At 45.2% G+C, this 26,647-nt stretch overlaps 1 protein-coding gene across 5 annotated transcripts in view; it reads left to right on the top strand.

Moving 5' to 3' along the window:
* Positions 1–25,970, top strand: part of LOC147441858 (serine/threonine-protein kinase STY46-like) — an 84,916-nt gene extending 58,946 nt beyond the window's left edge. For all 5 annotated transcript variants that reach the window (XM_086528251.1, XM_086528253.1, XM_086528252.1 and 2 more), the window contains 3 exons: positions 25,153–25,287; positions 25,392–25,482; positions 25,581–25,970. In XM_086528251.1, the coding sequence (XP_086384377.1) occupies positions 25,153–25,287; positions 25,392–25,403 (147 nt within the window). In that variant the 3' untranslated portion in view covers positions 25,404–25,482; positions 25,581–25,970. The remainder of the gene's footprint in view (positions 1–25,152; positions 25,288–25,391; positions 25,483–25,580) is intronic.
* Positions 25,971–26,647: the final 677 nt, after the last annotated feature.

Here is a 26,647-nt window from a genome sequence, read left to right as displayed (position 1 = left end):
AGCACTCCATAGCTCTTAACCTGTGACAAAAAATCTGAAAATCAGCCTCCTCTCTCATTTTAGGCGCCCCCTCTCAAGCCACGAGTAGCAGAATGCTCACAGAGTGCCACATGGCACATTTTCCGACTTTGGGCATTCCCGTCTAAAAATATCTCAAATGGTGCATCAGTTGACTTTGCAGCAGAGCAAGAAAATGTTCGCCTTGTCATTCCGGAGGTAATGATGCCAACACATTTTCAGGTCCCAAAATAGCAGTTCCCTAAATTTTAGGAGATGCTGCCATTGTATCTTTCTAGGTCATCCGACCCTCTTTGTACACTGCGGCCACATCCAGAACTGAAGTGTAGCCTCTGTAGCAAAGGATTCCACTTTGGCTAGTCAATGACCCCACTTGGCTAACCATAGTCCTTGTCCAACCTTAGTGCTCTCTTGCCCTCAGGCCTGGACTCCCTCTGGACAATTCCACACTAGCTATGCAATGCAGGGCAGTGAGATTTCCCGAGGGGTGTTTCCAAAAAGTGAAAGTAAATAGATAATAAGAAAGAAATCAACAAAAAGGATAGATAGTAGTCACACGCTGGTGACATACCCCCCTCTTGAAATCTCAAACGTCCTCGTTTGCATCTATGTCGTCCATGCTTACTGTCAACACTGATGTATTCAACACCTGTCGACACATATACGACACATACATGCTCATTGTCAACCCTACTGTATTCAACACCTCGTCGACTCATGTATTGCCTGCGTGTGAACCCTGTCCCAATGACATAGTGGTAGCTTCGCACTCTGCCATTGCTTTGAGTCACTAACTTTCCAATGACAAAATGGTAGCTGCACATTTTGCCACTGTCTTATAGTACACGTTGGATCCTGTAACACTTTCGAGCATACCCAAACCGACAGTTTAAGAATGCAGTTACACATGTACTCTTTAATAGAAGCAATCACTGTATCCTTGACAGACTGACAAGAAATACTCACTTCTATAGCACTAACCAAACTTTTGGACATTCCATAAGAGCAATTGCCAAACTGACAATCTGTACAGCTCTAACATTCATGTAACAGGTATTTGATTTGAGCTCACTTTAAATACCATGTACATCATTTGTTTCAAAAGCCATTGTCATACTGACAATCCATTTAGCTTTGAAACTCAAGGGGTCAAGGTAGGTTGCAAATCGAAGGCTTCCAGGTAGAGTGATAACACAGTTGGTGACTCTGCAAGTTCACCTTCTTCCATCCACTTAGCATCCATTGGTGGATAGTTTTTAAACTTTACCAAGTAACGCCTAGCAACCTTGCCTTTCACTTTCCTTTCTTTGTGTGCCAAAATCTGTTCAGGGAGCAAGATCTCGTCAAGTTCCTCGACTTCCGGCTGATCTTCAGCTGGCATATCTTCTGGCACATCACCCACATAGGGTCTGAGAAGACTCACATGAAACGCATTGTGAATCTTCCAACTGTCAGGCAATTTCAGCCTATATGCAACATCACTGATTATGTCGCATACTTGAAAAGGCCCATAGTAACGCATGCTGAGCTTTGGAAAGAGTCTTTCCTTGCCCTTCATCTTCTTTAACCTTGCCTTTTCAAACCGTAGAAGCACCCAATCACCAAGTGAATATACCACTTCACGACGGTGACGATCAGCTGCTTTCTTTTGCTTTGCCTGAGTCCTTTCTAAGGCCACTTTGACCTTCTTGTACATTTCATCCATGTCTTGAACATACTTATCTGCTTCAAATATCTTGTCCTTTGTATGCAGTATGGGAGGAACTTTCTTGCCACCTTCAACTATCTCAAAAGGTGCCTTGCCAGTTGATGAATGCACTGTATTATTGTATGCATACTCCACCAATGGCAAATACTGCTCCCACTTTCCTTTATGCTCTGACACATAGCACTTCAGCAGATCTAGGACAGTAGAATTTGCCTCTTCTGACTGTCCATCTGTTTGAGGATGAAATGACGAAGAGAATTTGAGCGTGGTACCCATATTCTCAAACAAGCCTTTCCAGAACAAACTAGTCATGCGTGGATCACGGTCGCTAATAATCGACTGTGGCATGCCATGATACTTGAAAATATTGCTCATAAACAAGCGTGCCATCTGATCTGGCTTTATCTTCTTCCTGACAGGAATAACATGAGCCTGTTTGCTGAATCTGCAAATAATGGTCCAAATACCATCATTTCCTGTCTGCGTTCTTGGAAGATCAAAGATAAAATCCATAGCAATACTTTCCCATGGTTTATCTGGAATAGGTAGTGGTTGCAATAACCCTGGTGCCTTTTGCCTGTCAAACTTGACCTTTTGGCATATTAGGCATTCTCGCACAAAGGCATCCACATCCCTTCTCAATGTAGGCCAATAGAAGAATGTCTCTACCGCTTTAACTGTAGCATCGATACCACGATGCCCTGCATACGGTGGGACATGACTCTCTTCCATAACTTTGCGTCGCAATGGCTTTGTGACACACAATCTGCCATGCATCATCATGAACCCGTCTTTAAGAAGATAGTGTTCATGATGTTGTCCATCCATTAGTTGCTCGAAGACCCTTGCAAAATCTTCATCATTTGCATACTGTTCTCTCATATCATCAAGTTCATGATGATAAGGAATCGACACAGCTGAAATTTGTGGCTTTCTTGACAAGGCATCAGCCACAACGTTCTTCTTGCCTTCCACATGCACAATCTGAAAATGGAACATGGACAAGATATTTGCCCATCGCATATGCTTCTCAGATAACTTTGTCTGTGTCAAGAAGTATCGCAAGGTCTGATGATCCGTTTGGACAACGAAATCTGCACCTAGCAGGTAGTGTTTCCAACTTAAGAGCGCATGAATCACAGCCAGTAACTCTTTCTCATAGACCTGCATGGTCATCTCTGGCCCTTGCAAAATTCTGCTCTCATAGGCTACTACCCTGCCATCTTGCATTAGCACAGCACCAATGCTACTACCGCAGGCATCACACTGGACCACAAATGACTTCCTAAGATCTGGCAACACAATGACTGGATCTGAAGTCATCTTTTCCTTTAAGAGATTAAAAGCTGAAATCTCTTTCTGTGTCCATCTAAAGGTGACTGCCTTCTTTTGAAGAGCATGTAAAGGTGAAGCAATCTCAGCGAAATTTCGGATAAACCTTCTGTAATAGGAGCATAGTCCCAAGAAGCTTCGGACATCATGCACCGTCTTCAAATTTGGCCATGACTTGATCGCTTCAACTTTTGCAGGATCCATTCTGACACCGTCCTTTGAGACAATGTGTCCCAGAAAGTGAATCTCTTCCAGAAAAAACTCACTTTTCTTTGCATTGATGAGCAACCTATGACTGCGTAGCTCTTTGAACACAATGGCCAAGTGATGCCTATGCTCCTCTTCATTCTTTGAGTAGGCTATCATGTCATCAAAGAATGTACCAACAAACTGCTGGTGTGGACGGAAAATTCTGTCCATCATCCTATTAAACGTAGCAGGAGCATTTGTGAGACCAAAGGGCATCACTAAAAATTCGTAAAGGCCAAACGTTGTTCTAAAAGCAGTCTTGTGCACATCCTCTGATCTAATGCGGATCTGATGATACCCACTCTTTAGATCTATCCTGCTAAACATAGCTGCTCCTTCTAATTTGTCCATAATATCATCAATTCTAGGTATAGGGAACCTATTCTTGATGGTATTCTTGTTCAGTGCACGGTAGTCGATGCACATACGCCATGAGCCATCTTTTTTCTGCACCAACAATACTGGAGAACAGAATGGAGATGAACTGGGCTGAATCAGCCCTTTTTCTAACAGCTCCTGTACTTGGCCCATTATCTCTTTCTGCTGAGCCGCACTAACCCTGTACGGAGGCTTATTTGGTGGGCTACAGCCTGGCACCAAATCTATCGCATGGTCCTCGGGTCTCTCTGGCGGTAATTGAGACGGTAATGAATCGGAAAAACAGTCACTATACTGTTGTAAAAACATTGACCTTTCTTTATCTAGCACAGATAAATTTGATTCATCACAATCTGACACTTCACGTGCAAAAACCAAGTACGCAGAAAGATGCTTTTTCATTACAGAAGTAATAGCAGAAGCTGATACAGTAGGAATAGACTCCCCTTTAAGCTTTACATCCAGAATGTGAGTCTTTCCCCTGCTCTGTACAGTGATCTTTTTGTTGTAGGCATCCATGATTCCCTGTACACGAAATAACCAAGGAATACCTAACAACACATCACATGCGTCCAGTGGCATGATGTAAAATTCTTCAGCATCTACATAGGACTGGATATGTAGACGCAACTTTCCAATGATGGGTGTCACAGCCTCTGTATGGCCAGGACATGCCAAACCTGCCTCTGTTGTATACCCCATCTCTTCAGGTCTGATTCCCAACTTTGAAGCCAATTCTGGGGAAATGAAGTTGGCTTTGGCACCTGGATCAAAGAAGATAAGCACTGTTTGATCCCTAACCTTTCCCCATGCTCTGCAAAGCTCACTTGCATCTGAATTTGGCTTGTCGCCCACCATATCTGGCACTAGACCAGCCATGGGCTTCTTTCCCTTCCTGTCCTCCTTGTCTTCAGAATCAGCTGGCCTTTTCTTTGTAGGACAGTTGTAAGCAATTTGGCCAGGCTGCTCACATATAAAGCATTTGTTCTCTGTCCTCAGGACCTTCTTTTGCTCTTCTGACTTGCGAGGAAAACGTCTTTTCCATTTCTTTGCTGGTCCTTTTTCTGATTCAGCCGTAGCTTTGTCTTTCCCTGCGTTGGCTGACTCCTGAGTCCCTTTAGGAGCCTCATTGGGAACGTGCTTCTTGGCTGAATTTTTCTTGCCTGATCCTGCCTTGACGCCAGTGTTAAATTCACAATCTTCTCCCTTGAGCAAACCATTGCCAGTGTTTGCTACCTCGATGAGCTGCGTCAAAGTAGTGACTTTGGTCTTTGTGCAGTATTTTCTCAATCCTTTGGGTAGGCCACAACAGTATTTTTCTATCTGTTCTGTCAATGGCACAAACCTATAGGAAGTTACTGGAAGTAGAGCTTTCCAAAACTTCCGATTGTAATCATCCAGATTTCTGCAAGTGGCAGCATTAAGCTGGTGCCATTCTGTCATGACATCTGCTTCGAAATCATCAGATAACCATGCTGCTGCAAAAATCTGCTTGAAGTAAATCCATGTGGACGGAGCTTGCCCTTGAAGCAATAAAGTTGTCCACCATTGTCCCGCATTCCCTGTCAAGAAAGTGGCTGCCTTGCGGACCTTTGAAGCCTCTGTAAAGTTTCCCCCTGCATAGGCCTTGTCAAACTGCTGGAGGAATGAAAGAGCCTTCTTCCTGTCATCAAACCCTGTAAAGGTCGTGAATGACACTCCTTTGCCACCTTCTTTGTACGGAGTTGGCCTCTCCAGCGGCGTTAAATTGTCATATGGAAGTGACTGAAACATGGGAACACTAATAGGGTTCATCTGTGTTCCTTGGCCGCTATTAACTTGACCTGGAAATGCCATATTTGGCTGCTGATTTGTAATTCCAGCCATACCAAAATTTGCTTGTGGCATCCCAAATTGTCCCTGAGTGCTTTGAAACCCTGGTTGCATACCCATGACACTGTACATGGGGTTAGGCATCATCGTTTGAGCACCCCCAAACACTGTTCCTGGCGTATAAAACTGATTTCCAGGTGCATGACCAGCCATGCTCTGAAATACCGATCCACCTCCAAAATAGCCAGGGTGTACTGAAGGTGGTGGGAAGACCTGTTGCATAGCCTGTAAGTTGCTTCCCTGCCCATTAGAACCAGCTATAGGCTGCTGAAAGGTGGCGGGCTGAATTGGTACAGCTTGAAAAACTGGCATCTCAGCCACCTGTTCTTGCACCTTAGGCATACGTTGTGGAGACTGCATGTTCTCCGTCAAGTGTACAGGTGTTTCCATTGACTGTGCGGTATGAATCACCTGTGTTCGAGCCTTAACAGGCTTTTGAGTATGATCCAGTGACCCAACTTGCTGAGACGGAACCGGAGGTTGCAGAAAGGCTAAAAACCTCGGATTTTGCATTACTTGTGTGAACATAGCCACAGCAGTAGCCAACTGGGTCCTGAATATATCATCATGAGTCTGTGGTGGTCTTGAGGACTCACCCACTTCATGTGTCTGTTGACCCTGTGAAGAGGAAACCTCTTCAGTCACATCATCTGGTCTGTCAGCCATAATTACAATTCCCTGTGTCTGGTCTATGATCCCCTGTGTCTTCAAGCCCAAAACTGACCAAGGCTCACTTCTATGGAAAAAAGTGATTTAATCCCGTCGATGGAACCATGTAGCCGGCCTGTTCAATCCAAAAAGGGCGGTAGACTTTACTTTAAACCTTGATTTAGCTTTCACCCATTATTAGTCGTCTATTTTACTTGTATTTTCAAGACACAACAAAGGGGAGAGGGATACAGACTGCTAGATTGCACCTGTATGAGTAGACAGACACCAGATTGGCCCCTAACTTAGGCGCCCCTTTCGGTATTTCTTTATTGTTCAAAAGAGGGAATAAACGCTGTGGTTCCTACAAGCTGCCCCGCACAAACTCGGCTGAATTTCCACTGTTCCAGCCCGATTTCGGCAGCATAACTGTACTAGAACCCTTCACGGTCAGTATTCCCACGCATTGACTGACTTTCCCGACGCATACGGGCACTTTGCAAAACCTGGCGAGAATCTGCAGCACGCTGAATTCTCTGTTTTCAGCCCTGAAAATACGCCAGATCGCCTGTACAGCGGTCCCCTTGCGTCCCCGAACCTCCTGGGGGTATTAGGGTCCGTTTAGGGCCAAAACCCTAAACCTGCAAAAATACACAGCAGGCTGTAATTCACTGTTTCGGGCTCCGTTCCGCGTGCCGGTCGCATCCCTAGCAAGTCCTCGAGCTCCCGCACCTGTAGGGCTACTTGCCCTTTGAATCGGACGAGATTTCTGGCGTGAAACCTCTCCGAATTCACCTGTACCTGCGGGGGGATTAGCCGCTAGCTAATCCAATACCTGTGCAAGAGGCTCTTGCCTCGGCAATCGCGCATGAACCCACACAACTGTACATTGGTCAAATGAAGAGCCCACTAGAGGGGCATAACATACTGCCAAAGGGGAGAGAGAGGGCAGTGCGTAGCGTGCAGGGCATCACTCCTGGCACCGCACTGTGCATAAGAGGGAAAGCAAGCACTCCATAGCTCTTAACCTGTGACAAAAAATCTGAAAATCAGCCTCCTCTCTCATTTTAGGCGCCCCCTCTCAAGCCAGGAGTAGCAGAATGCTCACAGAGTGCCACATGGCACATTTTCCGACTTTGGGCATTCCCGGCTAAAAATATCTCAAATGGTGCATCAGTTGACTTTGCAGCAGAGCAAGAAAATGTTCGCCTTGTCATTCCGGAGGTAATGATGCCAACACATTTTCAGGTCCCAAAATAGCAGTTCCCTAAATTTTAGGAGATGCTGCCATTGTATCTTTCTAGGTCATCCGACCCTCTTTGTACACTGCGGCCACATCCAGAACTGAAGTGTAGCCTCTGTAGCAAAGGATTCCACTTTGGCTAGTCAATGACCCCACTTGGCTAACCATAGTCCTTGTCCAACCTTAGTGCTCTCTTGCCCTCAGGCCTGGACTCCCTCTGGACAATTCCACACTAGCTATGCAATGCAGGGCAGTGAGATTTCCCGAGGGGTGTTTCCAAAAAGTGAAAGTAAATAGATAATAAGAAAGAAATCAACAAAAAGGATAGATAGTAGTCACACGCTGGTGACATTGAATGTGGTCCCATAGGCCTCACACCGTCATGTGAAGCGTGGCTCCAAAATCACCACTCTGCCATCTCGGTAGAAAGCAATCTTACCTTTCCCCTTGCCGCTCTAATCTCTAACATTACCTCATGCATATGGGCGACTTGTGAGGGTAAGATCCTCGAGAAAGATGCCTGTCTTCTTAAGAGTCTGTCTCTTCTTCAAAAAGTCCTTCGCTTCCATGGAGGGAAAACGAAGGATGAGAGCCCTTTCTGTTGAGGTTTCCCCTTTGAGAGAGAGAGAGAGAGAGAGAGAGAGAGAGAGAGAGAGAGAGAGAGAGAGAGAGAGAGAGAGATAATGTAATGTAATATTAATGTCTTCAAAAGGCCAAATGACCTATGAGACCAAAAGGTTACATGTGGTGAATCTAAGAGAGAGAGAGAGAGAGAGAGAGAGAGAGAGAGAGAGAGAGAGAGAGAGAGATAATGTAATGTAATATTAATGTCTTCAAAAGGCCAAATGACCTATGAGACCAAAAGGTTACATGTGGTGAATCTAATACCAAGTATGGGTACAAAAAGTACAATGAATTGAAAAGAAAACAGTGGATAGGGGTGGTGTGAAAGCAGATACAAAGGCGGATACAAACAGGGCGGGGGGGGGGGGGGGGGGTGGGGGGCGCTGTTACATTGGAGGTCTCTGACAGTAGAGACATCACTATCCAAAAGGCTGTAGAGGTTCAATGTCCTCCACGGTAAGCACTCTGTTGTGACTGCTCCTATTTCGCGCCAATATGGTATGGATCCTTTGTCGCAATCTACGTCGATGTCGAGGGGGCCCCCTCATCTGTGGACGTCAGCACCGACCCAACGCTATCGCTCGATCAAGCAGTATGCCTCTGGTGCTCCTATTTTGTGGGGGTTGCTCGAACTCCTCTATCTGTGATGACTGAAAGAAATCTGTAATTTGTCGTTGTCGTTGGTTCTCTCTCATTGTGCTCCTCTTCATGAGGTCCTCTCTATGTCTGAAAATCTCCAGTAAGTAAACTTCGAGGCATTTTTGATCATGGTATCTCATGACTCTAGAAAGTGGTGAAAAACCCTCTGTGAGTAGACAGTGAAAACGGCCTCGTATCTCATAGTATACTGGGCAGTGACATATGTAATGTAGCTCTATCTTGGGTTCTCTCTGGCAAGCCTGACAAATCCTGGACTCAGCAAGTACTCCTCTAAATCTGCCTGTCTCGATCTCTAGGTGACGTGAGGATGTGCGTATTTGACCGATAGGACATCGTGTCCCGTGGGATAGATGAGTATCCATGTATCCTAGTCTGATCACAAAACCATCCTCCGTAAGCCGGAGAAGATGCTCTATAGAAAGCCATCTTTGTACCTAACTCATGTGTAGACTGTATCCATGTCCTCTTCGAATCAAGCTGAATCAAGTCCTGTTTGATGAGCCTGGTAGTCTCTGTTCTAGTGAGGGAGATGGAGGGTGCATCGAGAGAGTTCTGAAATGGGGGTAGCCGATCCATACTAAAGTCATGTAACTGAAACCAAGATGCCATCTTTGCATACCAACATGATCCATCTCCCTGCAATGCCAGTTGTTGCAAAGACTCTAGTGCTAATCGAGCATATCGATCTCTAGGGAGAGCCATGGTGCTATGCATGAACGCAACTGATTGAGTGAGTGTCTCCACTACCAATGGAGGAGCAGCGAGCTCCGATCTAACAATGTCATGTGGTACTGAGGCCTTGGCCCAAATCATCCGAGAAATCATAGACACCAAGGGCCTCTCCATACATCTCCATCCATCAATATTTCCGGCTCTGCTATGATGATCGAATGAGGGCCCCCATATCTCCACTTCGTATAGCATGGCGGAAGTGACGAAAGTGTCGAAAGAGCCAAAGCTTTGTCCGAGGTTCCTTGAATTGAACTTGCGAACATATCCTCTCAACTCTCCCGAATGTTGCATAGGCTTATTCAATCTCGTATCCGCTGCACGCCTGAGGGAAAATAGTGGACCACTGAAAACCGCCCCAAGATAAGTATAAGCACGTGCATACTCCATAGTCTCTCAACTATATATAAATGTGGGGGGCGAAGCTCTGTACCCATTGCGTCATAGTAACCTTGGTCTTACCAAGGTCCACAGACAATGCATTGTCCTGTGCAAATACATGCAATGCATCCAAATGACGTTGCATGATCTTGCATACTCTCTGGAGAATCTGAGACCAACACAATATCAATTATCAGCATATAATAGCAACTGGATTCACGTCCCCACCAACTGGGCACCTCTATCACCCTCTGTTTGTACCTATCTGAAAATTCATCTACATATATCCCAAAGAGAGTCGGAGATATGGCCAATCCATGTGCACTCCTCATATCAATCAAGTATTTGCCAAACTCAGTGTGCTCCTCATCCTGTGACAATCTAGACATGCCCATTTCTGTAATATCAAGTTCCCGCGTCTACTTCTTTGAGGTATCATAGAATATTGTCTCGTGTTGGGCAACAGAACGCTTGAATGTAAGAGGTCTCTTGCATCCATTGGAGATTCCTAATGCTAAATGGGTTGAAATTCCCCAAAAATAAGAGTACTATGGTATCCTAAGCTGCTAAATGTGAAACCAAGCAGCTAGCTAGGTTAGCTAAATCAAAGCAGATCCAACATCGCTCGCTGGCGTATCTCATCAATCTCCTTCATGGTTAGTAGTCTAACCGGGCGTCGTGCATGTCGGGCCAAAGACATCCGAATCCTCTAATGTAACCTCCGTCGATACTGTGTAGTCCTCTGCAGGCGTGAGCGTCTGGATCTCCCCAGCTCGGTCGCTCTATCGATCAGTGTGCCTCCGGTGCGAGGCGAGTGTGGGCTCTTTTGTGGTAGTAGCTCCTCCGGTTGTCGAGTGTCTGCTCTTAAGACGTCTGTGTTCTGTCTCTGAGATTGGCTAGCCTCTCCTCTCATCAGGTTCTCTCTATGTCTGTGCAACTCCAGCAAAGACAAACCCATGATCTCTGGTCCTCGTACTTGTGACTCTAGAGAGTGGTCCAAAGCCCTCTCTGAACAAGCAGTGAAAGCGGCCTCATATCTCATAGTAGAATGGGCAGTGGCATGTGTAGTGCAACTCTGTCTCAGGTTCTATTTGACACAAGGGGCATATCGTGGCCTCTGCTGGTACTCCGTTGTATTGCCCAGTCTCGACCCGTAGAGCAGGTGTGAAGATGTGCGTATCTAGCCAATAGCACATCGTATCCAATAAGACAAGTGGGTATCCATGTATCTGGGTCTCACCACAAAATCGTCCTCCGCAAGATGGAAAAGATGCTCTTTGTAGAAGGCCATCTCCGTGCCCGTCTGCTATGTTGGCTGTATCTATGTCTTCCAGGTGTTTAGTTGAGTCAGGCCCTGGCGGACGAGCCTGGTGATCTTGGACTGTGAGTTAGAGAGGGTGCATCCAGTGAGTACTGGAAGGGGGGCAATCTGTCTATGCTGAACCCATGCGCCTGAAACCATGATATCATCTCCCCATACCAGGATGCTGTATCTCCCTGTGTAACAGACTTGGACACTCCAAGTCAAGATTCTACTCCGACACGACAAGAATTCACTTCAAAACAGTTACAGTTCACAATTGATTTGACACGGCCAAGTGGAGTTCTGTGCCTAGAGATATTGGCCCCAAAGACTTGCGCCCCTTTCGGTATTTCCTTTTGTATTAATCTGCAACTCAAAGTACAAGGGAGTGGGAGGGTCTCACTCTCAGACTCTGCGTCCAGATGCTCTACAAAGTGGGAGCCCTATCCACTTATTAGAAAGGTTTTACAAGGGATGCCAAAAGCAGAGCCCCAAAAGCTGTAAATCAAAAACCTTGCAATAGATAAAGCAAAAGCTCTCTCTCTCTTTCTCTTATGCCTTGCGTAGCCAAAAACCAAGCCCAAAAGCCGCTGTCCGTACGCTGCTGCCACGTGGCTGACTTTCCGCAAAACGTGCCTTGTGTTTCGTTGCAAATTTCGGACAACCGTACGGCAATGCCACGTCAACATTCAGCCGGCAATTCCGGGAGTCCTTGCCAAGGGAGGGGGGGTGCGTGTGTATTGGGCAACCACATCACCAGTTTGTGACATACCCCGCTCTTGAAAGCATTGTAATTGCCCTCGATTATGCCTGCAAAACAGACAAAATCCATAAACTGTCTTAGCAGACATTGACTGTTAGTACCGACGCACTAGGAACACACATCTAGCACATGTACCAATCGAGAATCACATTACAAGACATCGCAGGACATCGCTTGACATCATAGGACATTACATGACAAATCACATTCAAAATTCATTGAATCTCTGACCATGATTTATCGGCAACGCAATTAGCAATTGCATCTAGATCCACTCAGGACCTCATAGATGCCCGATTGACTAATCCCTATTGCAACCATGTCTATCGAGATCATTTGGACCAAAATGCTACAGTCATTTTGTCTATCAGTTCCTGCACTTAAACAAGTCAAGAACTAATCAGTATCATATTATCAGGAATTCTAGTTCATAAAGTCATACTACAGAATACTGTCAGCTCACAATATCCCAGAAACTTTAAGAGACATTAATATCAAAAATCGAGGCAATCTGTTGACAAAGGAGCAGAGCTACTCCCCTCTTGTGCATACCCGCTACACCAGATTCCGCCCAAGCTGAGTTCCATCTAGAATAGACTATGCTAATCCAAATGCTTCAAGGTAAAGATTCACAATATGAGGAGTATCTGCTAGGTCCTCCTCCTCCATTCACTTCGCATCCAATGCAGGATAGTTCTTGAATTTAACCAAGAACAGCCTTATCCCCTTACCCTTAATCTTTTTGTCTTTATGTGCCAATATCTATTCTGGAATAAGGATCTCCTCGTTTTCTACCAGTTCGGGTTGCTCATCAAGCTCCCCATCTACGGGCACATCGCCTTTAAAAGGCTTCAAGAGACTCACATGAAAAGCATTGTGAATCCTCCAAGTGTCAGGGAGCTTCAGTTGTCACATGACACATCCAACCCTATGTGTCCGTGGACAAGCTACAGCATGACCAGGGTTCAGTTCAGTCAAGTCAGTCTAGAATAGGAAGTAATCTGGCACTTTTGTGAGTCTGTTCGCAGACCGCGCACATCCAAACACTTAGATTAGATGCATATCCTTTGGTTGCACACAACATGACCATCAGATTTCCATCAGAATCCATCTGGAGCATTTTTACAGTGCATAGACCTATTTTCCCTATTTTTGACATTTTTCACTCATTATTTTTAAGTGACTTTTGTTGGGAGCTAGGTAGGGCAATTTTGCTAAGTTTGTATATATAGAAACCTAGTGCTAGCACTTTGTGGCAGAAGAGGCAGCAGGAACTCCGGTTCAACCTGCACCTTCTCAGCAGGACCCCCAAGACCTAGCGTTTTCAGTCATCTGCAAAGCTAGCGTTTTTGGGCAAGACCAGCATCGTGGCGTTTTTGCGTTGCACATCAGCCGGTTTAACATGCACCTTCTCAAGAGGACCCCCAAGACCTAGCGTTTTCAGCCATCTGCAAAGCTAGCGTTTTTGGACAAGACCAGCAGCGTGGCGTTTTTGCGTTGTAGATCAGCCGGTAGCAGCAGAGAATAGATTAGCACTAGTCTTAGTGATTTGCACTAGCAGACTCACAACGTTTTGCAGTAGGACCCATTTTCAGCCCTATCGTTTTTGGATCAGCATACCATCCTAGCGTTTTGCAGATCCTTCGCGATTGAACAATAAGAAGCATCAGCGTTTTCAGTTTTCAGCACTTAGGCACAACATAACGACCCGGAACCTCGCAGAGCTCATTTTCCCGTAGCAGATCTTCACCACACGGTCAGATCTAGCGCAGTTTGCAAATTCAGCCCAGAAAACGCAGATTTCAGCATTTGCGTTTTCAGCGCGTCGTCGCTGCATCGTCGTCATCGCCGTCGTCACCGTATTAGCGTCAGAATTCTGCAGATAAAGCTTTGCAGATTTCTGCCCTTAGCATTTTCAGATTTCAGCCCGTCTCGTCGTCGTCCTCATCGTCGTCAAGTCCAAAGCATTGTAGAGATTTGTGCAATCAATAGTAGACCGCTCTCCCCATAGAGAGTGGGGTCTTCGGAGGAGGGTTTGACAACATTCTGGTGTCGTATTCTTCTCTCTCTATCTCTCAGTCTGAGCACCTTCATTTACAGTGTTCATCACTTTGTTTGTGTCCATTGCACTCTCTTACTAAAGGAACGGAAGGCTCTCCCTTCCGTAATTAAAAGGAACCCTTAAGCACAGTTCGGAGCACTCATCTTGAGCAAAGTTCAATATTCACTTCTGCAGCACCTAACATCAGTCTAAAGGAGACATCATTTATCTTTTCGGAGATTTGGAAAGGTCCGTAGTATCTCATACTAAGCTTTGGGAAAAGCCTCTCCTTTCCCTTTTTCTTTCTTAGGCGTGCCTTCTCAAAATGTAAGAGCACCCAATCGTTCTGCTGCAATTTCAAATCGCGACGATGGCAATCTGCTCCCTTTTTCTGTCTTTCTTGAGATTTCTACAAAGCCTCACGGATCTTGCCAAAAGCCGTGTCCAAGTTACGCGTGTACTCATCGGCTTCAAAAATCTTACCTTTCATGCTTAGCAAGGGTGGAATCTTCGTAGCACCTTCAATAATCTCAAATGGCGTCTTTCTCGTCGAAGAGTGTATCGTGTTGTTGTAGCAAGGGTGGAACCTTCGTAGCACCTTCAATAATCTCAAATGGCGTCTTTCCCGTCGAAGAGTGTATTGTGTTGTTGTAGGCAAATTCCACCAAAGGTAAGTACTTTTCCCATTGAGTCTTCTAATTCGAGATGTAAGACTTCAATAAATCTAGTACCACTGAATTGGCAATCTTAGATTGCCCGTCAGTGTGTGGGTGGAAAGATGACCAAAAAAAAAACTGCGTGCCAATGTTCTCCCAAATAGCCTTCTAAAACAAACTCGTGAATCTGGGGTTCCTTTCGGAGACAATCGTCTTGGGCATGCCATGTAAATTTGAACATCATGGCCATAAACAGTCTCGCTAGGTGATCCGGCTTGCCATCGTGACCACTGTGTGTTCTCGGGAAATCAGAAATGATGTAAAGGATGGTAACAATCCCTGTGGGTATGGGTAAAGGATGTTAAAATCCGTGTGCTTTATGGCTGTCAAACTTGACCTTCTGGCATACCAAGCAACTACGCACGAAATCGTCCACGTCCTTCTTGAGTCACGGCCAAAAGAAGTATCTCTCTACACCTTTCAAGGTGGTAGCAATGTCGCGATGACTCGTAAAAGGTGGACATGGCATTCGGCCATAACCTTTTCCCTCAACGGTTGTGTAACGCACAACATGGCTTTCCTCATCAAGTAGCCATCCCGAATGGAATATCCCGCTACTATCTCCCCATTCCGTATCCGAGTGAAAATATATGCAAAATCTGTATCTGTGGCATATTGATCCACCATATCCTCGAAGCTTCTATGATGAATCGGAGAAATAGCCAAAACTAGTCCTGTAGTCAATTTCTCTTTCAATGTTTGAAAGGCAGTCATCTCTATGGGCCCCACGAGAAAGGGACTCTTTTCTGCTCAACATATGCAAAGGGGAAACAACCTCTACAAACTTTCTAATGAACCGCCTGTAGTACGAACGCAAGCCCAAGAAGCTTCTAACTTCATGGACATTCTTCAAATCGGGCCAATCCCGGATAGTCTCTATCTTGGCCGGGTCCATCTGCACTCATAGATGCGGAAGCAACGGGCCTGCCAGATGAACCAGAGTGCCAGGCTACTGATGAGCTCCCAGCACTCCTCTCTCTCACTACACACTCCTGTAGAGTAAGCTCTGTAGCAGGCTGGAGTGTAGGTTGCTCCCCCTGCATCACTTTCATCCTGTTGGTGAAAGATAGCTCAAATTGAAGTGTCGGGCCCGTGATAGTGGACCAAGGAGCTGCCCCCCAAATGTCGGTGTCTGCTCGGCATTCTAGCTTCCGAGCTGTGTGTGCTTTGAACTTTGAAGTGTTAATTCCCGTTACAGGTTCCTTTTGCAAGGTTTCTCTGTGTTAAAGCTTAAAGTAAAGTCTCGGGTGAAAGCCAAAGTCCACCGTCCTATGGGCCTGTTTCACTTCTCCATGTCCCCCCATCCATCATTGCGACGTGACCTCCCGTGATGATCCAAAGGTCCCCATATCTCAGCTGCATAGAGCAATGCAGAAGCCACTAGAGTGTCAAAGAGCCAAAGCTTCATCTAAGGCTCCTGAAACTGAACGTGTGAACACATCCTCTCCAATCTACCCAATGTTGCATGGGCTCTAGTGAGTCTAGTCTCTGCTGCTCTCCTCAAGGAAAATGCTGGTCCACTAAAGGCCACTCCAAGGTAAGTGTAAGCATCTGTATATTCCACTGTCTCCTGGCCATATGCAAATGCGGGCATTGAGCTCCTGATCCACTTTGGGCTGGTATTAATCACCATGACCTTCGTTTTACCAAGGTTGAGAGAGAAACCACTTTCATGGGCAAACCTATGCAAAGCATCCAAGTGACGTTGCATCCCCTTCCGGAGAGTCGAAGATCAACACAATATTATCAGCATATAACAATAGTGGAATCCATGTTATGCGAGCTGTGCACCTCTATCAGGATCTCTCTTAGTATAGTCAGAAACCTTATCGACATACATACCAAATAGAGTAGGAGAGAGCGGGCCACCGTGCTTCCCCCGAGTAGTGGAGTAAACCGGTGTAGATAGACCCTCTGAGGTGCCTACATGCCCCTCTATTGACCTGTATAATGCCATGATCCCCCAAATGAGCTTTGTGGGTACTCCCATCTCGTGTAGTCTGCGCATCAATCTAGCTCTGGGTACTGCGTCAAATGCTTTGCGTAAGTCCACAAAGCTACTATAGATCTGCCTCCCATGTGATCTGCCCTCCTCAATAATGGATATGAGTGTCAAGATATGATGAAGAGTAGAAAAAGCTCTCTTGAACCTTGCCTGCTTGGTTGCGCGCATTCCCTCCTTCTCTGCCCATCTACTCAACTGCTGCTCAAGAATGGATGCGTACAATCGTGCCAATGTGTGTCCAATCATGATAGTGTGATAATTCCTAGGCTCTATAGGGTCTCCTGACCTTAAGTTGGGTACAATAGTAGATAGGGCCCAAGTATTAGGCAGGCCCTCACACACGGCACGATTGAACATATCTGCTAGAAGCTCTGCTAGTAGATCTCTTGCATGCATGAAATGCTCAGCCACTAAGCCATCATGATCATATGCTCTCCCAGTCCTTATCCTATCAATGGCCTTCTTCACCATCTCAGCGGTGAAAAAAGCATGTGTGTGTGGGCATGGATCGGGGGGGGGGGAGAGTGCTCATGAAAGAGTTTCCATGCCTCACGTGAGTCCTGACTGAAGAATAGCTGGTATAGATATTGCTTAAGTCGAGCCAAAAAAGCCCTCTTCTTCCGTCGCAGTAGGCGTCGGAAGTCAATCTGTGACTGTTTGTGAGTGATGTCCTCAAAAGCACCTCCCTCTGAAGTTTGGCTCTAGTCTCGCAGCATTCCTCACCATACTGGTTGTTCTAAGACGTCTTCCCAGAACGACGTCTCTGCTCAGGCTAGGTGTACGGGTATGCCTCTGCTGTTGCATCATGTAATGTCTTTGTCAGTATAGCAGTAAGCTCCTCTAGAGGTCGCCCTGGCTCCTCAGTGCACAGACGCCTGTAAATCCCATCTATGTATAAAGTCAGTCTCCCTCGTGAAGGTCTAGCAAGTAGGGGCTGCTGTCCGCGGCGTGTGTGCTACACTAAATTGAAAAGAGATGGTCATTAACACAAGGGCATAGTCCATTGCCACACAAACAGGTCTGGCCCAATCGTGAGATCCTCGATCCTAGAGATGAAGCTCGATTGTGCCATGACATAGTCCACTGTGCTGGCTCCATGTCTGTGTGGAAAGCATGTAAAACCTCTCGCATCGGGAAATCTCTGCAGGCCGTTCAATATGGCCAGTCCATGTGCAGTCCCCATGTCTATCAAGTGTCGTCCATACTTAGTATGCTCCACATCCTGTGATAGTCTGAACAAGCCCATCTCTGCAACATCCACCTCTCTCAGCATCTCTTTTGAAGTATCATAAAAAAACTGTCTGATGATGGGCAGTCCTAGCATTGTGAAGTCCCCTAGAATGATAATGTCACCATCTCTAGAGAACTCCTTTGTGTCATCATCCAAAACAGAAAGGGGGGACTGTCCTCTCGGTGATGCATATACTGGTGTACTCGGGGGAAAGTAGCAAATAGCCATTTAAACATGTCTGCCTGACTCTGCTCTCAATCTCACCCACATGTACCTAGACTGCTCATCCCTGTGGGCTATATGCATCAACGGCTGCAACTCCTCCCTGAATAACACTGCCACTCCCATTTAGTCCTGCCTTATATGCTCTGATCGTGTCTTTTGTCTGCAGGCTGTCTCCCATCTGTACCCACTAATGTGAGGCATAGACTGTCCAAGGGCTTGATGTGTCTCAGTGTAGAAGATGATGTCTCTTCCGATAAAACTGTCCTCAAAAGCACCCACATCAAGGCGCATAGATTCATTACAATTCCACGTAGCAACTTTGAGTGTGGTCCCATAGGTCTCTCACCGTCATGGGGAGCGTCGCTCCAATATTACCATTCTTCCATGTCGGTAAAAGGCAATCTTACCTTTTCCCTTGCCGCTCTAATCTCTTCATTAGCTCCCGCATATGAGCGATTTGCGAGAGGGTAAGATCATCCCCAAGAAAGATGCCCGTCTTCAAAAGGTCCTCCTTCAAAACGTCCTTCGTTTCCCTGGATGGAAAACGAAGGATGAGTGCCCTTTCTTTCGAGGTTTCTCCATTGTTTCCATTTTTCTTGTTGCCCACTGCCCAAGCTCTTGTGTGTATCGGCTCATTAACCCCCATCAAAGTCATGAGCTCTTTTATCTCTTTGTCCACATTGTCTTTGTCTATGAGGCCGCAAATTCTCACATGCAAAGCGTGCACACGTCTTCTTTGCTCCTCTGCTAGTGTCAGGTGTATAATGGCGGGTGTCGACGTTGTTTCCTTGCCTTTTCCTTTCTTTGCAACCTCAAATCCATTTCTCTGCCTCGTCCGCCTTCTGTTGAGATTTTGTAATAAAATCCACCTTAGAAGTCGTCACTCTTTGATAGTGTTGAGTTCCTCTATTACTAAGGGTTGCAATTCTCCCTCTTCAAGTGTGCTTCGTGATCGTATCTCGGCGAGATCCTTCTTGAGTGATGCAATCTCTTCGTCTTGGGCCGTCACATGATCTTCCAACTTAGTTATCTTGCTTTCCTGGACCAACACGCGTTCTTCTAGCATCTTTATTGTGCCCAGTAGGGTTCGGTTGATCTTGTTCATGGTTTCGGTCATTTCTTTTTTGCACGTTTGAATGACATCCTCTAAGGGGGTAGTCTTGTCATTCTGCTTCCTCATGCTTGATGGCCGCAAAAAACGAAAGAGTACGAGAACTTCTGGTAGTAGGGATGAGAACGCACTATTCGCAAAGGCGTTTCCACATTATGTATAAATACTCCCACATCAAGCATACATGTCAAACATACATTTTGCATACAATCCCCCTCCCCCCCCCCCCCCCCCCCCCCCTCTTCCCCCTCCCCCTCCTGCAATTTCTGCAATCTGAACCCTGCAGTGTGTGAACCTTGCACAGAAATTGCAATCAAAACCCTACAAAAAGCAATTTGATTGTTTGCATCCTGTGGAGGCCTTGTACTCACAATCGGCTAACACCACTTCAGGCCTATAGGCTGCGACTGCACGAAACTTAACCTGCTTGCACAGAACCACCTGCCGGTACTCTTCTCTTTGCGCCTGATTTCGCGCTGTCTGAAGCAAACTCAAGTGTCGCTTCAGGCCTGCTGATTACCACCTTCGCGCAGCTGTTTAAGGGTTTCAGGACCAGCAGTGCGCCTTGCCTGGAAACTCCGTGTTGTCTGCAGCAAACCCTAGCACTGCTTATAAGGCCTGCTGATTATGGTTACCACCTTGGTGCAAGGGTCGCCTCATCCGTGGGTGACGGGACGGCCCTAACTCTATCGCCTGATCAAGCAGTATGCCTCTGGTGCTGTTATGTTGTGGGGGCTGCTCGAACTCCTATGTCTGTGACTAGAAGAGATCTGTAATCTGCCGCTGTCGCTGGTTCTCTCTCATTGTGCTCCTCTTCAAGAGGTCCTCGCTGTGTCTGCAAATCTCCAGTAAGTATAATCCGAGGCATTTTTTATCTTGGTATCTCATGACTCTAGAAAGTGGTCCAAAACCCTCTCGGAATAGATAATGAAAGCAGCCTCGTATCTCATAGTATATTGGGCAATGCCATGTTTAATGTAGCTCTGTCTCCGGCTCTTTTTGGCACATCTGACAAATCCTGGACTGAGCGAGTACTCCTCTAAATCTACTTGTCTCGATCTCTAGGTGATGTGAGGATGTGCGTATCTGATCGATAGCACATCGTATCCCGTGGGATAGATGAGTATCCATCCGGAGAAGATGCTCTCTATAGAAAGCCATGTTCGTACCCAACTCATGTGTAGGATGTATCCATGTCCTCTCGTGTCCAGTTGAATCAAGTGTCTATGAGCCTGGTAATCTCTGCCCTAGTGAGGGAGATGGAGGGTGCATCCAGAGACTACTGAAATGGGGGTAGCCGATCCATACTAAAGCCATGTAATTGAAATCAAGATGCCATCTCTGCATACCAACATGATTTATCTCTTAGCAATGCCAGTTGTCGTGAAGACTAGTGCTAATCGAACATATCTGTCTCTAGGGAGAGCGCTGGTGCTATGCATAAATCTCAACTGATCGAGTGAGTGCCTCCACTACCAATGGAGGAGCAGCGAGCTCCGCTCTAACAATGTCATGTGGTATTGAAGCCTTGGCCCTAATCATCCGAGAAATCATAGACACCAAGGGCCTCTCCATACATCTCCATCCATCAGTATTGCCGGCTCTGCTATGATGGTCGAGTGAGGGGCCCCATATCTCCACTCCGTATAGCATGGTCGAAGTGATCAAAGTGTCAAAGAGCCAAAGCTTTGTCCGAGGTTCCTTGAATTGAACCTGCGAACATATCCTCTCAAGTCTCCCCAATGCTGCATAGGCTCTGATCAATCTACTCAGGGCATGTCCCACGTGCTTCACTCCACAATTGGGGTGAAGCAACGCTGTCCCCTATCTTCGATTCTCTTTGATGATATGTAGATGAGTTTTCAGATTATGTACAAACAGAGGGTGATAGAGGTGCCCAGCTAGCAGGGACATGGACCGTTGCTATTATATGCCGATGATATTGTGTTGATCTTAGATTCTCCTGAGGGGATGCAACGTCGTTTGGATGCATTGCATGTATTTGCACAGGACAGTGGATTGTATGTGAACCTTGGTAAGACCAAGGTTATGGTGTTAACTTTACGGCGCAATGGGTAAGGAGGTCCGATCCCACCTTTACATATGGTTGAGAGACTGTGGAGTATGCAGATGCTTATACTTATCTTGGGGCGGTTTTCAGTGGTCCAATACTTTCCCTGAGGCGTGCAGCGGATATGAGCGTACCTGCCCTACCATTGTCCTGTACAAAGCTAAAATCCTCCAAATCAGCTCCTCCTTGTCCTGTAATCTACATTTGAGTTTGGCTCGTGGCTCGTGGTATTGTATCAAAGACTTTTTGGAAATCTACAAAGCTACAATAATTCCTCCTGCCATGGTGTGTGCCCTCCTCAATAATGGCTCTGAGCGTGAAAATCGATCAAGAGCGGAGAAACCTCTGCTGAACCGTGGCTGTCCCGTTGCCAGTATGCCCTCTCTCTGCCCATCTACTCAACTCGTGCTCAAGAATTGATGCATATAGCCTAGCCAGCGTGTAACCAACCATGATGGTGCGGTAATTCTTGAGAAGCATAGGATCTCCCGACTTGAAGAGAGAGAGAAAGAGAGAGTTCTATGGGCATTCCACCCTGCCCTTCTTTCCCTTCAGTCACCTGGTGTTTTCAATCTTGTTCTGGTGATTTTTGCCCCACAAGACATACTCTCCGGAGTAGTAAATTGTGTCCATGGACTCTTCAGTGTAGTGTAGCGGAAACCACCTGGAGTGGCTCCCCAGTCCTGCTTCAGGGCTGTTAGTGAACCCTGCAAGTATGGAGCCCTTCATGGAGTCGCTTGATCGAGTCACTTATGCTGGTCTTTGTAGAGGTGCGACAATTGCTCAACCTGGTGAATGTCCCATACAAGGTAATGGATTGGTTTGCTTCTTTTTTGCCTTCTCGTTTCTGCTTTGTTTGTTGGGTTTTTTGCTTGCTTTTTCTTACCTTGCTTTGTGTGGGTGTGCGAGTGTGTGTGTGGAGTTTGGTTTCTTTAAGCTTTGTTTACCTTGTGCTCTATAGCTGACTTTTGAGTGAGAGAGTGTGTGTGTGTGTGTGTGGGTGGGTGGGGGTGTGGGTGTGAGTGGAAGTCTGTTTTTACAGCATCTGATTTTTTTATTTGCTGTTTCTTTCCTTTTGCTCCTTGTTCCTCGCTTTCTTTTGTTCTCCGCATTGGGAAATTGACGTTTTTGAGATATATATATATATAGAGAGAGAGAGAGAGAGAGAGAGAGAGAATGAGAATGAATGGTCGCGGGGCTAAGGGTGTAAGTGAAGTCTATGTTTAGAGCATGTTTTCGTTTGGATTCATTTGCCACTTTTTTTGTTGTTTCTTTCCTTGTGCTCCTTGTTCCGTGCTTTCTTATGTTCTTTGCATTGGGTATTTGGGTTTGTTGTTGTTGGCTTGTTGCTCTGCTCTCTGCTCGCCCTAGTTCTACATTTGGTTTTCTATACGTTGTTATCATTAGAACCTCTTTGATTGTCTTCTTGGAGTTCCCTCCTGAGCTTTGGTCCTTAGGAGCCACCTTTAGCAAGTGAATTGGTTTCGATCTTGCCTTATAGCTCCTTGTCATCTCTAGTACAGTGCTTTGTTGCTCACCTCTTGGCACCCTCTTGTAGTTTCTTTGTGACGTCAGTTGCCTCTTTTCCATCATCTTCGTCATCAACGGCTCTCTTCCTTCTGTTTATCAATTGCTTCTTACTACGAGGTTATATCGTTGGCGGGTGATGCTAAATTGACTCTTTTCTTATTTTTGAGTAATTTCGATTTAACGAATTTAGGATATCTAAATGTGTGCACTTTAACTGTTAAGTTGAGAGCTGTAGATCTATAAGAACTGATAAAAGCCATCAGGAATGGACATCTCTGATGTGTCAAACGATTGGTGACATTAAGCATTGCGAAGTTCGGTGGGAGAGATTGGGTAACGGATATTCTTGATGCATGAGAGGACGGGTTACGAGAGCCATTTGAAAGGCAATATTCCTTTGGTCTGAGGAGGAAATTGGAGTTGGGTAAAATTAAAGGTAAAGATAACTGCAAAATCTAGAGGAGTACAATCGAAAGTTTTGTAAAGCGCTACTTCTAGTAAATTCCTACAGATTTGTGCCATTGACAGAGCAGATAAAAGTGTAGTTGTGGGTTAGCTAGAGTGCTCCGAAATTATTGTACAAAGATTAGAGTGGCCACCCTTACTCAACTGATGGAGGTTGCAAATACTGGCAATGCCTTGTGGAAAGGAAAAGATAGTGGATTTAAGGACAACGTGAAAGGGGGTCAATCAAAGAAAAATTCAGCAAAGAAGTCCTTTGCAAGAGCGACTCTTGAAGCTTCCCACGGGCTAGGAAAATCCAAGAAAGCTAATGATTCAGCCAAGACTTCTGGAGGAGAGGCCAAGAAACTGAAAAAGTCTTTTGTGCGTTAGTCTTTCGAGGGAAAGAAGGCTTTAATGATTGAGGGTAAATGTTTCATTTGCGAGCAGCCGATCACTTTGTTGCTTATTGTGACGAGGCCACCTAACCTAAAGGACAAATAGAACAGGAAAGGGCCGTTTAGTGCCAGATATCTATCAAGCTGGGCATAAGAGCTGAAGAGATGGAGTACATAGCCGAGGCAGGTTTGGCATGTTCTGGCCATTTACAATCTATAACTCCCATCATTGGAAAGCCGCGACTACTCATGCAGTCTTACGTGGAATCGTGGATACAGAAGAGTTTTATATCATGCCATCAGAAGGGTGCGATGTTTTATTGGGAATCCCATGGATGTTCCATGTATATGGAGTGCTAGATGCTTTTAAGAGAAAGGGTATTTTGCAGCATAAGGGCAAGACTCATACTCATATCTTGGATGTAAAGCTGAAAGTAGAGTCCATCCTTACTGTATCAGCTTCAGCTATCACTTTTGTAGTTACAAAATATCTTTCTGCGTATTTGATTTTTGCAAGTGGTGTTTCAGATAGTTGTCAGTCTATTTGTTAGATAAAGAAAGGTCAGTTTTTTTGCGAGAGTTGTGACTATTTTTCTGATTCATTACCGTCTCAGCTACCGCCGGAGAGGCCTGAGGATCATGCAATAGATTTGGTGCGAGGTTGTAGGCAACCAAATAGGCCTCCCTACAAGGTTAGTGCAGCCCAACAGAAAGAGATTATGAGCCAAGTAGAGGAGCCGTTAGAAAAAGGGTTTATTCAACCTAGCTCGTCACCCTTTTGCTCTCCATTGCTCTTAGTGCAGAAGTAAGATGGATCTTTTCGCATGTGTAATAATTACCGTGCGTTGGAGCCATTGGCAGGAGCTATTTTGCAATGGGCACTCGAGGATCATTCCCGGGCATCAAGTGTGGAACTCCAACATTAATTGGGCCACGCAGTGCTGCATCGGCTGCAGGGTTTTTTTGACTGGTGACAGGAGGTTATTGGCTACAGGGCAGCGATAGATTCCTGATGTGGCTTCGAGTGGTTGGAAAGTGGTGCAGAATAATTTGGTGGGCTGAGGTGGCAGGAATTAGTCTCTGCAGATCTTCCGAGGGAGATTGGCAGCCCAAACAGTGGCTGTGATCCTCTGCCCTGGGACCGCTAACTGTGATGGTGCTGGTTACCTCTGACGCCGATCAAATTTCACTTTGATAAAGGAATTTTTGGGACTTTCCATAAGGTTGCCTCAAAAGGTGATGAATTCAATGAGCGTTAACTTAATTTTGTATTTAGCGAATGGAGATGAGGACCTTGTAAGTCCTCGTATTTAGGGAATGAAGGTCAGGAAGGGAGTTACCCTCCCACAACTCTCATTGAGGAGAGTCGTTACCTTGTAACTCCGAACAGGATGTAGTAGAGAGTATTGTTGAAGGAGAAAAGATGGTACTGGTAAATGTGGAGCTTACTAAAAATCATATTATTTTCTTGTCAGGGCTTGCGGCCTCAGATTCCTGAGCAAACTCCTCCAGAACTTTCTGATCTTATCAAGAGATGTTGGCATGATAATCCTTCAGAAAGACCAGACTTCTGTGAAATTTCTTCAGTGTTGCAGATTCTGTTATTAAAGGTACTGCATTATTCTTTATTGTGAGCACTAAGTAAGATCACGAGTGGTGGCACATTTTGTGATTCGGAAGGATTTATAAGCTCACGTTCAAGGTTTGATGGCAGGTTCATGTTTAAGTCGGTGATTTCTGATAATCCTTGAGAAATGCCAGACTTCTGTGAAATTTGTTCAATGCTGCAGATTCTGTTATTAACGGTACTGCATTATTGTTTATTGTGAGTGAGATCACGAGTAGTGGCACGTTTTTGTGATTTGTAAGGATCTATAAGCTCACATTCAAGGTTTGTTTGCAGGTTCGTGTTTAAGTCGGTGATTTCTGCTAATGCGCTCTGAAGCCTATACAACAGTGTTCTTTATCTGTTGCATCTATGATGGCATCCATTGCAATTTTGACGTTTTTAAGCATCATTTCCCAGAGTGTATTCTAGCTTTCGGAATGTCGAAGGGCGCTCAAATCGAGCACATACTTGCCCTGCTTATTTGTTTTGTACATCAGAACCTTAACTAATCCAAGTGTGTAGCTTCTCTAATAAGCTGTTGTATTTGCTAACGCAATCACACAATGAACCAAAATGTCGGATGGTTTGGAGTTGTACACAGATGTAATGTCGCCTTTCCAAAAAGTGAAAGGGTCACGGTGGCTTTCTAAAATAACAAGAAAATGATAAAATCGTTAGGTTGAATTTAATTAGAATGATATAAGATAAAGCATTGTTCAGGAATATCTCTTTTATTAAGGGACTTGAGTTTTCTCCTTGCAAAGAAGCAAACCGGAAATAATAGTTGCATTTTAGAATTTGCAAGATTTTTGAACTAAGTTCACATATTTCTTCCCTTTACCATGGTTTTTTCATTTAGTGTATATTTATATATTATGTGTGGCTATATGTATGTGTAAAATAAATAAATATATGTATGTGTATATTTATGTATATGTATAGAATGTACTAGAATTATGCAAGGTAAAGCTTCACTTTAGCATTCTAAAAGAATAGAATGTAAGTAAAGTCAAGCCGTGTAAGGATGTGAAATGATAAATGAAATAGAAAGATTCATTTAATATTTTGAAATAAAAATATTTCAAAACAATGTTCACGTAGAATATTAAAACAATTGCTATGGTGTCTATTTAAAACCTTGGTGTTCTTGTGAAATATGAATTGTCGTGAAGTAAATCGACACTATAAACTACGAGGTTTACCTTAGCAAGTAGTTTGTGCTCTGAAAGACCAAGTTCGTTCTACTTGAGAGAGTTAAAAGAGATGTTATGTCTTGCCAACTTACCGTTCTTGCTTCCTTTCTTTTTCGACACACTGGAGGTTCTTATCCCGTGCAAATATTAGCCATGTTACATGGTCGG

This window comes from Adiantum capillus-veneris, chromosome 14, assembly GCF_014529385.1.
Source record: "Adiantum capillus-veneris isolate H3 chromosome 14, ASM1452938v2, whole genome shotgun sequence".
NCBI classification, from domain to species: Eukaryota; Viridiplantae; Streptophyta; class Polypodiopsida; order Polypodiales; family Pteridaceae; genus Adiantum; species Adiantum capillus-veneris.
This window is presented reverse-complemented; position numbering and strand designations above follow the sequence as displayed.